The following is a 12,483-nucleotide window of genomic DNA, read 5'->3' as shown; positions in this document are numbered from 1 at the left end:
TTTGCCATGCAGAGACTGTAACAGGATAAAGATAAGAATCCCGTATTTCAAATTTATATTTGTATTCTGCTGAATGGTGCAAACGTGAGACATGACTGTCACAGGAATGGTTATTATGCTAAAAAGAGTTTGAAAGCTGCTTATGTGCAGGTGAGAGCCACTGACAATATGAAAAAAAGCCCAGTATCATGACAAGATTAAGACTTGTCATATATTCTGTCCTCTGCATCTTCCCAGTGTTTTCTCACTTGTTTTACCCTCAGTTCAATACACTAAACTACAGCTGTTATAGGACCCTTTTATTTTGAACAAAATCAGTGAAAATACAATTTATGCTGAAAGCCAAAGCTGAGACAAGTCACATTTTTTGTTATTGTTATTTGCTAGCTGTTGTAGGTGGGATCCACTCTTGTATCTTCTTGCGAGTAGTTGAGTAAGGTACGTACTGTCCGGGAGTGCCACTCAGATTGAATTTATGATTCTCCCAGATAAATTTACGAGAAACTGGTGGATGAGTAGTTGGAGGGTCATCCGTCATTGAGTGAAGCCAGCGATGCCTTAAGAGGAAAAAGACACTTTGTTACTAAGGAACATTATATGATGTGTAACAAGCCTTCCTCCTGACTCCCAAGGCTTCTCCTCTGAACACATACTAAGTATTTATTTTGAGGGGGTGGGGTGGGTGGTGGGAAATAATTTTAATGATTTTGGATGAGACTACAGGATACTGATGTAAAGTAATTACACAAACAACAGCTCTGCTTCCAAGCAACTGAAAGTACACCTGAGTTTGAATTTCCTGTTCCTTTGTAGGCTTAGTATTTGGGCAGACAGTATTTCATTGTTACATGTTTGTATGGCCTTAACCAGCCAGCCAGGTCAAGGCAAGCACTACAGATGACAAAACCACAAGGTTTTCTTTTGTTGTCTGGGGTTTTTTTTGTTGGGTTTTGTTTTGAATTACCCGAAGATTACACTGCACAACAGTTTCAATACCATCCCCAAAGCATTCATTCTGCTACCACTTAGGATATGGATTAATGATGCAGGTTCACCTAAAATAATCATGCAACTGTTTACTGATTGCAGACTAAAATTATTACTACCAAAAAGCGATGAGGTAATTACCATGTGATTATCCTTTACCTATTAACTAAATGACAATCCTCCCCTGTACAAACAACATTAATGAGCAAGCAAAGTATTTTCCTTAACAATTTACTGAAACACTACTGAACTGATTTCATGCCATTTCTGCTTCAGTGCCCAAAGCAACTTTTAAACCTGAATAACATTTTAATTACCTGCCAGTCTAGATGTACTTCATACTGTATGCACAGTTATGACAGAGGTTCTGACTTTTTTTGCAAGTTTACGTATTTTTTACTGAAGTAGAATAAAAGAAGCTTCTGCTAATCAGCTTTTCCCAAAGACCTGACCTAAAATTAAGAAATCTTCTATTCCAGTTTTTATTCAAAAGCCTAAAAATTGCATCTTCAGCCTTTAGCAAATAATCTGGCACACTTCACTGATACAGCAAAACAAAGCCACAATAAAAGTAGTGAGAAACAGACTGCCAAGTATATTCTAAACCTGAAGAGCTCTACAGAAGGTTGATTATCTTTTCAGTCAAATAGCTTCTAGACAGTTATTTCAGAAAAACCTCACAACTTTGGCTATAACTTCAGTACAAAATCTCACTTAAAAAAAAAAATGTCAGCCACATGTTAATTTTTCTGTAAGTATAAACCAAACAAGAACCCCAAACCAAAGCCACACTTTGTAGGACTGCCAGGAAATTCACTTGAATACAAAACCTGATGGAACCATAAAATCCTTTAAAAGTAGGAAGAAAAACCTTGTTCGGGGTGGAGAATGGCCTCCTATGGGAAAAATTATACAGACATTCAGTTGAAGTGACCCAATGCAACATGAATGGGAAGGGGCTCCCTCTCTTCCTCCCCCCACTCTACTCTGTAAATTTGGTATTTTTTGAAGTATACATTTCCCATTACTTCTATTAAAAAAGATTTTTAATAATTATTTTAGTAATGATTTCTGGTTGAAAGAAGGCAACCCTATAGCACTACTAATCACAATGTGGTCTGAGGATACAGGATCAGGCCTTGATTGATTGTAAAACAGGTATTACCAGCCTCTGAAGTGCCCTGGCCGCACTACACAGAGTGCTGACCTTAGGTGAACTCCCTCTCCCAATTCACGACCATCAGAAGAATTAGGTGTACTACTGTGCTCCACAGCACCTGAGATACCACATGTCCTATGACAGCTATCATCAAAGTTGGCAGAAATGATGTAAAAGAGCTAATTTGTCAGAGGTGGCATCATATGCTCATACCCAACAAGCCAGCTCTCCACTGCTAACACAAAGAAACACACAGTTTGTGGCACGGGAGGAAGGGAAAAGAACAGTCCATGTATCTGTATACATTCTGACAATACTGATTTAAGCATGACATTTCAAAATGCTTCATAGTATCACTCCAGAGGAGCCTCAGCTTTCAAAACTGTTTACCATAACATATAAAGGCAACTTAAACTCACACACCTTCACCTAGTGACGCTTCTAGTAATAGTGGATAGGGACCCTGCAGACAAAACCCTATTTATGCAACTGTCATCATGCCTCATACTCCCACACGTCATGCACACCAACAGGACAAACAAAAAATTGTCTTCTCAGACAGAAATGCAGTTACAAAGGCCCTGAAAGACAGGCTGGAGCAGGCAGAGCACAAGAACTGTATTAAAGCTTAGTTAAAATCAATTAGATTACAAGCCTACACGATGTCTGGCACCTCCATCATTAGAAATGTACTTATGTCGTACATTCACTCCTTGTAACATCAGAAAATTTACCACAATATTGACTTATTTATTCATTTTACAGAATAGTTTTGTTCTGTCATTTAAACTATTGTTTTGCAGCTTTTCTAGGACTAAATCCACAAAGTCCTGTAAAATACAGTATTTTGGAGTAATTATTATATTTGCTTTCAGGATTTTCTGAAGTTCTATAACATCAATATGAAATCAGGCACAAAATGTAAACAGATCAGCAAAACTAATCCTTAAATCCCATCTTCTCACTTGAAAGTAGAAATAAAATTGCTCACTTATGAGACATGTCAGTACAGTCACATGTACTGAAATACGTGAAGAGATTCAAAAGTTTGTTTAGAACTTGTGAGAGACAACTTATAACTCCCCAAAACAGGGCCCGAGAGAAACAGGCCTGCAACAAAAAACAACCTGAGAGAGAGGTTTGGGGGAGACCAGAGGCCCTCTGAGCCGAGGAATGTCTCAAACACTCACAAGTAGCAAAACTATAGTCATGGGTGGATAGTGTGGAGTTAACTATTAAATATGCTTATATTTAAGAGTTTCAGGGCTTAAGCCTGGTCACAACAGATTCCCCTTAAAAGCGCAGTATGTGACTTGCAAAAGCACTTTGGTTTGCAGAGTTTGTTCTTTCAAACAAAAGCTCCCACTCAGCACTTAAGAAAAAGTTTGTAAAATTTGAAAACTTTATTTTGAGAAGGCTTTCCCCTTGACAAGCTCCCTCAAAGAATCCTTTGATGCCCTGACGTCTCATAGACTCTACTCCCAGATGCTCAAGAAGAGCTTTTCATGCACTAGATTGAACAGCATGAATAAAGGGATTTGATGTCTTGCAGATGGCCAGATTTCTATACAAACTCTGCCTGTAAATCCATGCAGGAGAAAACAGGATGCAAAAGCAATTAATGACTGAAAACCTACAAAGAAGCAGATGACTTACACAGAGCAAAGAAAATCTGGAGGATAGCAAAATCTCTGAAGAGGCTGAAGCAGCTTCCTCATTCACAGAGCAGAGCCACTACCAAGCAGACTGAGGCTAGAAAGCCTCTGGACTTTCCCTTGCGTAAACAGATGAAAGATACCTCAAATATCTTCAAATGCTCTCAAGACTATGTAGAATTTTCTCCCAAGTTTAGACATTTAAAAGCAAGGAGATTTCAAACCGAAGCTACAAGGGACCAGAGCCAATTATATGATGTACAAGCTGTCAAACAAGAACGGATGCTACACAAACTCCGTAGCTACTACCGTATGTGCATCTGCAAGGTTCAGACACCATCTATGTAAGTTCAGGATGTTTGCCAACTTGTTAGCATCCACTTTTTTTCAACAAGTTAACCATGCTGCAATAAGACAAAACGGAAGTGAAGATGTGTGTTATGGTCAAAGGGCAGAGAAGGAAAAAGGGACAAGAAACATGTTTTGTTTACACATGGGAGATAACTTTGATTTCTTGTGCAAGCTACTATAAGATACCATTGTATAGTAATGAGACAGCATCCCATTTGCCTGAAAACACTACAGTAGCATTTAATCTAGTTATAAAACTCACAAACTTATTGTGAAGCTGCTGCAACGGTGAAAATTTTACCCCCCATTCTCTTCTGTTCAATCTTGTTTTCCCTGGGGGCAGACTTAAAAAGCAGCAGTTTTACAGGAGAATAGCACATTTCTTTACATTTTTAGTATGCTGGCACTTTAAGTCTGAGATACTACACTCAACCCTCCTTCAGCTGTCAAATCAACTAAGGGGATGTAGATTATTAAACTGAAGTTAAATTTGAAATATTTCATTGTATGAAGTTAGCACTCCTAAAGCTTCTTCCAAAGATATCAGATCTGCACCATAAGGAAATAAACATCAAAGTACAGGACAGATATTACATATACATTGGACAGTGCTGGCAAAATGATGTGTCCCTGTAAAAGGAAAAAAACTATTCTCAAATTCCAGTTCTTCCTTCTTCAGACTCAGAGGTTTCAATGTTCTTGCAGCCCTCCCCTAGGCTTCATCCACTGGTCTATGTGTGTATTTGGGGTTTTTTAAGAGCGTGGTGCCCAGAGACAAAAACTATACCCTACATAAGTCTTTCTGGTAATAAGCAGAAAGGAAGAGTCACTTTGCATGAGTGCAGGCAGTAATTCTTTCTACTTCTCAGGATGGCATGCTTCTTTCTCAGCACTATGATAATGTGGATTTATGCAACACCTAGATCATCCTCCAGCACTGCCCATTACTCTCCTGCACACCAGAAAGTAAGAGGCTGCAGATGCCAGAAGAGCAGGGTCCTAACCTCTGTCTCTGCTCTCAGCCATATGATTTCACTCCTCCTTTTCCTCTTGGGACACCACAACTTGCCATGTTGCCAGATTTATAACTGCAGATAACCTGCAGCTGGTAATAACAATGAAAGAAGCAGCAGAGTTCTCTGATGCATCTATCTATATTTTACACCCCTAATATTTCACTTCTCTGTGCAGCCTTTGATTAAGGAGGAAATCCTTTGATTAAGGAGGAAAACCAACTAACACTCCTTTAAGCATACTTCCTTACTCACAAACCTGCTCAGAACATTTCATCTGGGTTTCAGCTTGCCTGTGATCCAAGCCTACTTCTCCTGGGGCAGGTGGGAGGGTGGATGGAGGCAACTATAACCCCTATATAGCCCTTGCCCTATAAAGACTGCAAATCACATTATTCTCAAGAAGTATACATTCAAGATAGCCAGTTTTTACTATGAAAACTCTTTGCCTGTTGGTACTCTAACTAGTACTTACAAGCTGCTCAGGGATTCCCAAGGAGTCACATTTTCCTCTTAATCTTAACACTAATGTTTTCTTCCCCAAAACATTTCAAAAGCTTTTCTACAGAACAAAAAGTATAATATATTAAACCTGAAAGTCATTTATCTGTATCATGTTCCTACTTGGTTTTTCGTTATTTTTGAGCGAACAGAAAAAAGTTTTGGTTGTAATGAGTGCATCCACACATAAATTGTGACTACACGTGAATGTGAGTACATGCATGAAGCAGCATAGGCCAGTTCTAAAAAACCAGTATCACCTGGGACTCCTGGAGGTGATTTGCTAACTGCAGAATTTTTGGGAGATAAATGAATGATGAACAAAAGGTGACAATGGGCTTTCTAAAGTAACAGTAAAATGGAAATGAGCTCAACACACAGCCCAAGGATTATAGCAATTTGTAATGGAGACATCTATGAAAGCACTATGCATACAGGCAGGCATTGGTATGAACAGATTTAACTTTTATTGTTTATATGTTCACAGAGCACACCTGATCAGTGTGTTCAAAATGAGTACTAAGCTCCTGCAAACAACATGCGCTGAACAGGAGGAGACAAAACAAGTATTTTGGCTTTTCTAACTGTCTAACAGTGTAAAAGATGTCTTCATTTAGGAAAAAAAAAAGTGCCCAAAATCTTGTATAGCATTACAAGATTAATACTAATCATTCCCAACACAAGTATTGAGGGAATATATATATGTAAAAAAAATTTAACTGTGTCCAAAAAGTGGATACCAACAGCTTGATTTTGAAAGTAAGAAAAGAAAACCCAGAGTAACAAAGAAGTTAAATACCACAACTAAATCAGAATAAGCCTACATATTCTGGTATGGCACAATTTTAAAAAAGCAACAGTCTCAATTCTCTGCATAGTAGACATATGTCAAAACAACTCTTTTGATTTCCTCCAGACTGTGATTTCAGTACATCCGTTGTCAAAAGACATTACATCAATTATTTCAGCATACTGAAAATATTCAGTAGTTTCTAAAAATGGTATTACAATATGTTATTACATACAAGATGGTTTTTCTTGGTGCTTTTTCCTTTTCTCCAGTATCTGACAGAAGGTAAAGGGTAGCTAAACGAATTATCATTTTATTTTTTCCAGACAGTTGTTTTCAGAACTTTTCAGTATACCAAAGTGCCTTTTTCCAATTCATCATGCACAATGAGGTCCACTTGACTGTATTTCAATCATTCATATTCCACAGTCCTGAAGGCACATGACCACAAAATTATACTTTAAGATGCACTGTGTATTCAACAACCAGAAACAGAGAAAAACAACCTGTAGTATGATACACTGAGAAAAAAAAAGGGAAAAGTGTTTTTCCTGCACATCTGCTAGTGTTCTCTATACTTCCCAAGAAAACAGTGTAATCAGTAGCATAACCCTACACACAGTACAATTTTTATAATGCTAGAAAATCACTACACAGTAGTTCGCATTACTATTTAAAAAAGGAAAATCTGAAATCTCTAGGTTAGCCCTGGTCTTAGACTCGATTTTGTTAAAGTGTCATCTTTAGGCATGACACTTGCACACTACTGTCTGAAACCAGCACCAGCATAAACAATGCAGTAAAACCTGCTTCCACCTACAGAGGGTACAATACCACACCAACAAAATGCTCTACTGAGCTGAATGAACTAAAACCCAGAGTCAAAATCAGTGTTTGGAAGAAGTATTCAGATCACAACCCAGCTGTTAAAATGGTACTTTATATAGTTCACAGCTGACCCAAGGATGACAAATTTGTCTCACCTTTCTATCTGTTGAAGGGAGGGCTAGTGCTTCAAGAAATGAACAATTTTTACTTTACTTCTCTGTGTGTGACGGGACAGATACTAGTATACTATGGGCCAAATTAATCTCTTTTTTAATAGAAGTAATTTCCCACAATCTAAATTTATTTCCAACAAACTCTGGATCAAAAAAACCCGCTTGTTTCCTGTGTCATTGCAGAACCCCAGTGTTACACTGACAGCAACTTGTATAATATATTAACAGTCTCAATTCAGAGTCTATGCCATGTTAATTTTTTTTTTTTTTTAATCTTAAAAAAGAGCATTTATTCCCAGTAAAAATAGAAGTATTTTTAAAAACGTATCTAAACAGTGCAGAATTGCAGGTTGTCCTGGCTTCAGCTGGGATAGAGTTAATTTTCTTCCTAGTGGCTGGTACAGTGCTGTGGTTTGGATTTAATGTGAGAATAATGTTGGTAAAACACTGATGTTTTAGTTGTGGCTAAGGAGCGCTGATCCTAAGTTAAGGATATTTCAGTTTCCCATGTTCTGCCAGCGAGCAAGTGCACAAGAAGCTGGGAGGGAGCCTGGCCAGGACCGCTGACCTGAACTAGCCAAAGGGATATTCCATACCATAGAGTGTCATGCTCAGTATAGAAACTGGGGGGGAGTGGGCCAGGAGGGGCAGATCACTGCTCCGGCATCAGTTGGTGGGTAGTAAGCAACTGTATTGTGCATCACTTGTCTTTTCTGGGTTTTATTTCTCCCTTTTTTTGCTATTTTCCTTTCCATTACAACTACTATATCTTATTATTATTGTTGTTATTATGTTTTATTTTAGTTATTAAACTGCTCTTATCTCAACCAGCAAGTTTTACTTTTTTTTGATTATCCTATCCATCCCACTGGGAGAGGTGAGGAATGAGTGAGCAGACGCATGATGCTTAGTTGCCAGCTGGGATTAAACACAACACAGGTCAGTGATATAGATGTGTCACAACATCTAAGGATAACATGGGAAATACAAATTTATCAGCAATTAAAAAAAAAACCCAAAAAACAAAAAAACTGAACAGTACTGCACAACTAAGTTTCCTGACAAAAATACCTTAGAACACAGGACTGTTTATCCTTTTGTGCCCCACTGCACTGGCTAGTCTTGAAAATAATTATACTGTTTCTTCTAAGGCAATTTTCTTCCACACTGATAGGAAAACTAAGTTTTTCTACCTCACTGATTTATGTGATCTAAACAAGCTACTTAATCCTAGAAACGCCACTTTGATATTCAGGAAGAAAACCTCTGTCAAGGTTTGTAAGGCACAATAAACAACACATAAGCATGAGCAAAGAAAAAAAAAAACCCACATCAAAACTGTGCCTCAAAATAAGGAAAATCTTGAAAACTGGCACAGTGTAACAGTGAAAGGAGAAAAAAATAGAAGCAAACAGTTATTATGCAGATAACAAGGAACAGCCTAGCACTGGCATGAACATGCTAGTTTTGCAGATACTAATGTCACTTCTAAAAAACAATGCCATTAAGCTCTTACGGGAGAAGACACAATTAACTGCATTAAACATAATTTTAAGGCTGAGAGAATTTGACAAAATTGACTACCTAGACAACCTACCCATACATTTCTCAAATGTTCTAAGGAAAGACACAATTTAAGAATTTAGATTATCGGTCTCAGCCTTGGCACAAAACATCTATCACAGGAATAATAAAAAACAGTGTTCACCAATGCTCAGTCTAGCCAAGCACCTCTTACTTCATATCACCTTTCACTGCTTTGTGGCTAAAGTGCTATTCATATTCCTCAAGAATCAGGTTGAGATTTTTTTTGGTATCATACACTGTTACTTTATTTGGTGTGTGTTTTTCCTGAACTATTTAGGAAGACACAAAAAAAAAGTATTAACAGTTGTGTGGCCAGAGACCTTCTGGAACTCGAGGTTGTACAGAATTATTACTGAAATGTATAAACACAAAATAAAATCTTAAGAAAAATTATAGTCAAGTAGAAGTCAACATACAAAGCGTCCTGCCCCTTGCTGCTCATCATCTTGTAGAGTAATAATGTATATAAATTGAAACAATTATGCTGTTAATGGCTGTGGATTAAGGAATGTTGTTCCATCATTGCCTTAAGTTATAGGTTCTTGAATAGGATGGATAATAAAAATATTTTTTCTACCTCTGGTTGCTCAACACTAATGGTTTAGCAAAGCCTGTGAAACAGAATTACAACTAATAGGGAAAACTGGAAGACTGGCTTGACCTGCTCAATCTGGCTGGCAAAATGCTCTTCTCATTCTAAGAAGCAGTGAGTGAGACTGTCAGGACAGTGAGCAATGTAACATTATGAATGCAGTTTGAAATTAAAAGTAACCAGTCTGAAATCTTCTGGTCATATATAAAATATCTGCGTCCAAGAAAATTTTATTACCATAAAATTGTTTGTGGGTTTTTTTTTTAGTCTTCTGCTTTGCAAGACAAGAAAATATATGGGCAATTACACAATTGTTATCTGTCCACATTATTAAGCTAAATCACTTACCATTCAGGGGGCACCATACTTCCATCAACTTCCCAAAATGTATTTTTGCCATTCATTTCATTAGTGTAGATGACCCATCTGTGTCGACCTTAAATAAACAGTCAGAAATATTGTATAAGCTCCAAAAAAAATATTTTCATATAAAGGATAGAATTCATGAAAACATAAGGAAAAGTAACTTGACTAAAAGTATCTATCAGTATAGGCACTTATTTCAAAGTCAGTAGAGCTTTTCTAAGTCTTCTGTATTTCCACTGTTACTGTATTTTTATTTGGCTGAATCTAACACTCCCACAAGGAAGTTAGTATTTGTTATTGTATAAGTACCAGGAAATAGGAACTTACAACATTTTCAGGCAGCGAAATAAGTCTGGGGACTTTTTGCCCTTTAGAAGAAGTCTTTTCCCAAAGGACATTGTCATTAGTAACCTAAGATTAAACTAAGTTTCAGCCATATAAAACTACCAAGCAATATTTCCAAGCAACTGCTTTCCCCAGGTACCCTACATGTTAACTAGGCAAAGCTTACCCTAACCAGCATATCAACTGCTTACACATCACCTCAAGGTTTTAGGTGCTACCTTTTTAAGTACTCTACAAATGTTATTTAAAATCCAATTACTTAGTAGGAAGTTTAAGATAGCCTGTGTTTCCTTGCCCTGAAGTGATCATATAAGTAGAGCTGTGAGGAAGTTTTAAAGTCACCTATCTTTCTTCCCCTACCTGTTAAGCTATCAGCTTTTAGGTCAAGGACCAAATTCAACTCTGAATCACATTATCATACAGGCAGACCTACATGGAGAGCATCTGACTGGCTTATATTTATCCCATATTTATTATTTCAGATTGACCATGTTTGCAAATGAATTGAGGGAAGCAGTAGAAAGACAAAAGATTTAAAAGCATTTCTATGATTTTAAGATTCTAAAGACACACAACTCAAATGCGAGGATGTCAGGCAGGCAAGAAGTTCTATTTCACTAAAAGGAACTACACAAGCTATACAGAGTTGGGCAGTCAGTCAGGAGGTACACACATACCAAAGAAGTTTCTTTTGTCTTCATAGTATTTGTTTCCATACTTGTCAGTTCCTATCAGTGTACCAGTCTTCAAATCATTGACCCTGTGAATGTCCAAAACAATAGTTTCAGTTGACATCGTCTTAGAATGAAGGTTTCTTAGGGGTTGGTAAAAAATCTGTAATGAAAACTCTTAAACACATGTATGTAAAGCTATCAAAAAAAGCTATTAAAGGATTGCAATATGTAATCACCAATTCCTGCAACTAATGTCACCATGCTTTTACTGTGCATTCCACTGACAGGATAATAAAAGTCACACAAAAAGGCTTTTGGGGGACATTACTTATTTAAAAGTTCTTCACAGTGGAAGATAAAGCAGCTCCGCAATACAGCATAACTAAACACCCTCAAAACCTTAAATACTGTGGAAGGGAGTCCCAGAGACAGGTTAATTCGCTTAGTTGAAGATGTTACCATCCTTCTCAACATTTATTACTACCATTTCAGCTTGAATTGCCATGGAAAACAGTCAGCACTGAAGCAGCTTAAGAGATCTCACAGGTCTGTGTGGGCACTAACCTCCAGGAGAGGAATAGTAACATTTTAAGCCATTGTAGCTGCTTGACAAGGAAATTCATTCTCTACCATAAATTACAACTGTTACTTTCTAGCTTTTGTATAACTGAAAAAGATGAAAGCAGAGACTTAAATTGACCCAGATAAGGTATATACCAGTTTCAACTCTTTATACGGAACATATTTTAACATTAGTGTATGTATCAATAATTAAACTGAACCTATGATTTACATTCTATTGATAAAATCTTAAAATTACTGAAGTGCTCTTTTGCCCCTGGATCTGTATATTTGATTTCCTTTTTACTGACATTTATCCCAGGCAGAGAATTACATCAGAAAAGTTTACTCTCAATGGTTTTAGTTGTTTGTAGCACTACATACACTCTCAACTCAGTCCCAAGTGACAGAAGGAATGACAGAAGAACATACATGCTTCCTTAGTTAGGAGTTTAACTATATAACACACAGATAAAGTTTTTAGTCACCTTTTGTCCCAAGGTGCATGAAAGTGATAATCACTTGACCAAGTACCAATTTTATTAAACTTCTGTGATCCCAGGCAGGAAGACTCTCTGACACAGATCTGCTCTGTCAAAGAAACACTCAAAGATGTCTGACTCAGCTATCCAAGCCTGAGCTACCAGCTCCAGAAAAAGACCCATTTCACTGCTGCTTTCCCTTCCTTCTTCCCCTCCCTTTCTTGTAAGGGTTCTTATACTCTTGTCCTAACTTCATGCTCATACTGATATCAAACACTAAGAGGTATTTATGGCTTCCAGAGGACATTTTCCAGACAATTTTACTGAGTCTTGAGTAAGGAGAATGTTTCCAGGCACAAAGGCTCTTAATTTGACTTCTACTGCATAAAAGCTGTTCCAACCACCTTAGTAGGAAACAC

General features: G+C 37.4%; 1 protein-coding gene across 1 annotated transcript; it reads right to left on the bottom strand.

Annotated features, from left to right (window-relative positions):
* Positions 1–284: 284 nt before the first annotated feature.
* Positions 285–11,163, bottom strand: NDUFA12 (NADH:ubiquinone oxidoreductase subunit A12). The gene is made up of 3 exons (XM_026868328.1): positions 11,025–11,163; positions 9,985–10,072; positions 285–557 (listed from the first exon to the last, which is right to left on the bottom strand). Exons 1-3 carry the CDS (start codon positions 11,140–11,142, stop codon positions 377–379), a joined length of 387 nt encoding a protein of 128 aa, XP_026724129.1. The 5' UTR covers positions 11,143–11,163; the 3' UTR covers positions 285–376.
* Positions 11,164–12,483: the final 1,320 nt, after the last annotated feature.

Source organism: Athene cunicularia, assembly GCF_003259725.1.
Source record: "Athene cunicularia isolate RWA chromosome 1 unlocalized genomic scaffold, athCun1 chr1_part2, whole genome shotgun sequence".
In the NCBI taxonomy this organism is placed as follows: domain Eukaryota; kingdom Metazoa; phylum Chordata; class Aves; order Strigiformes; family Strigidae; genus Athene; species Athene cunicularia.
The sequence above is the reverse complement of the archived record's forward strand: the minus strand, read 5'-3'. Positions and strand labels throughout refer to the sequence as shown.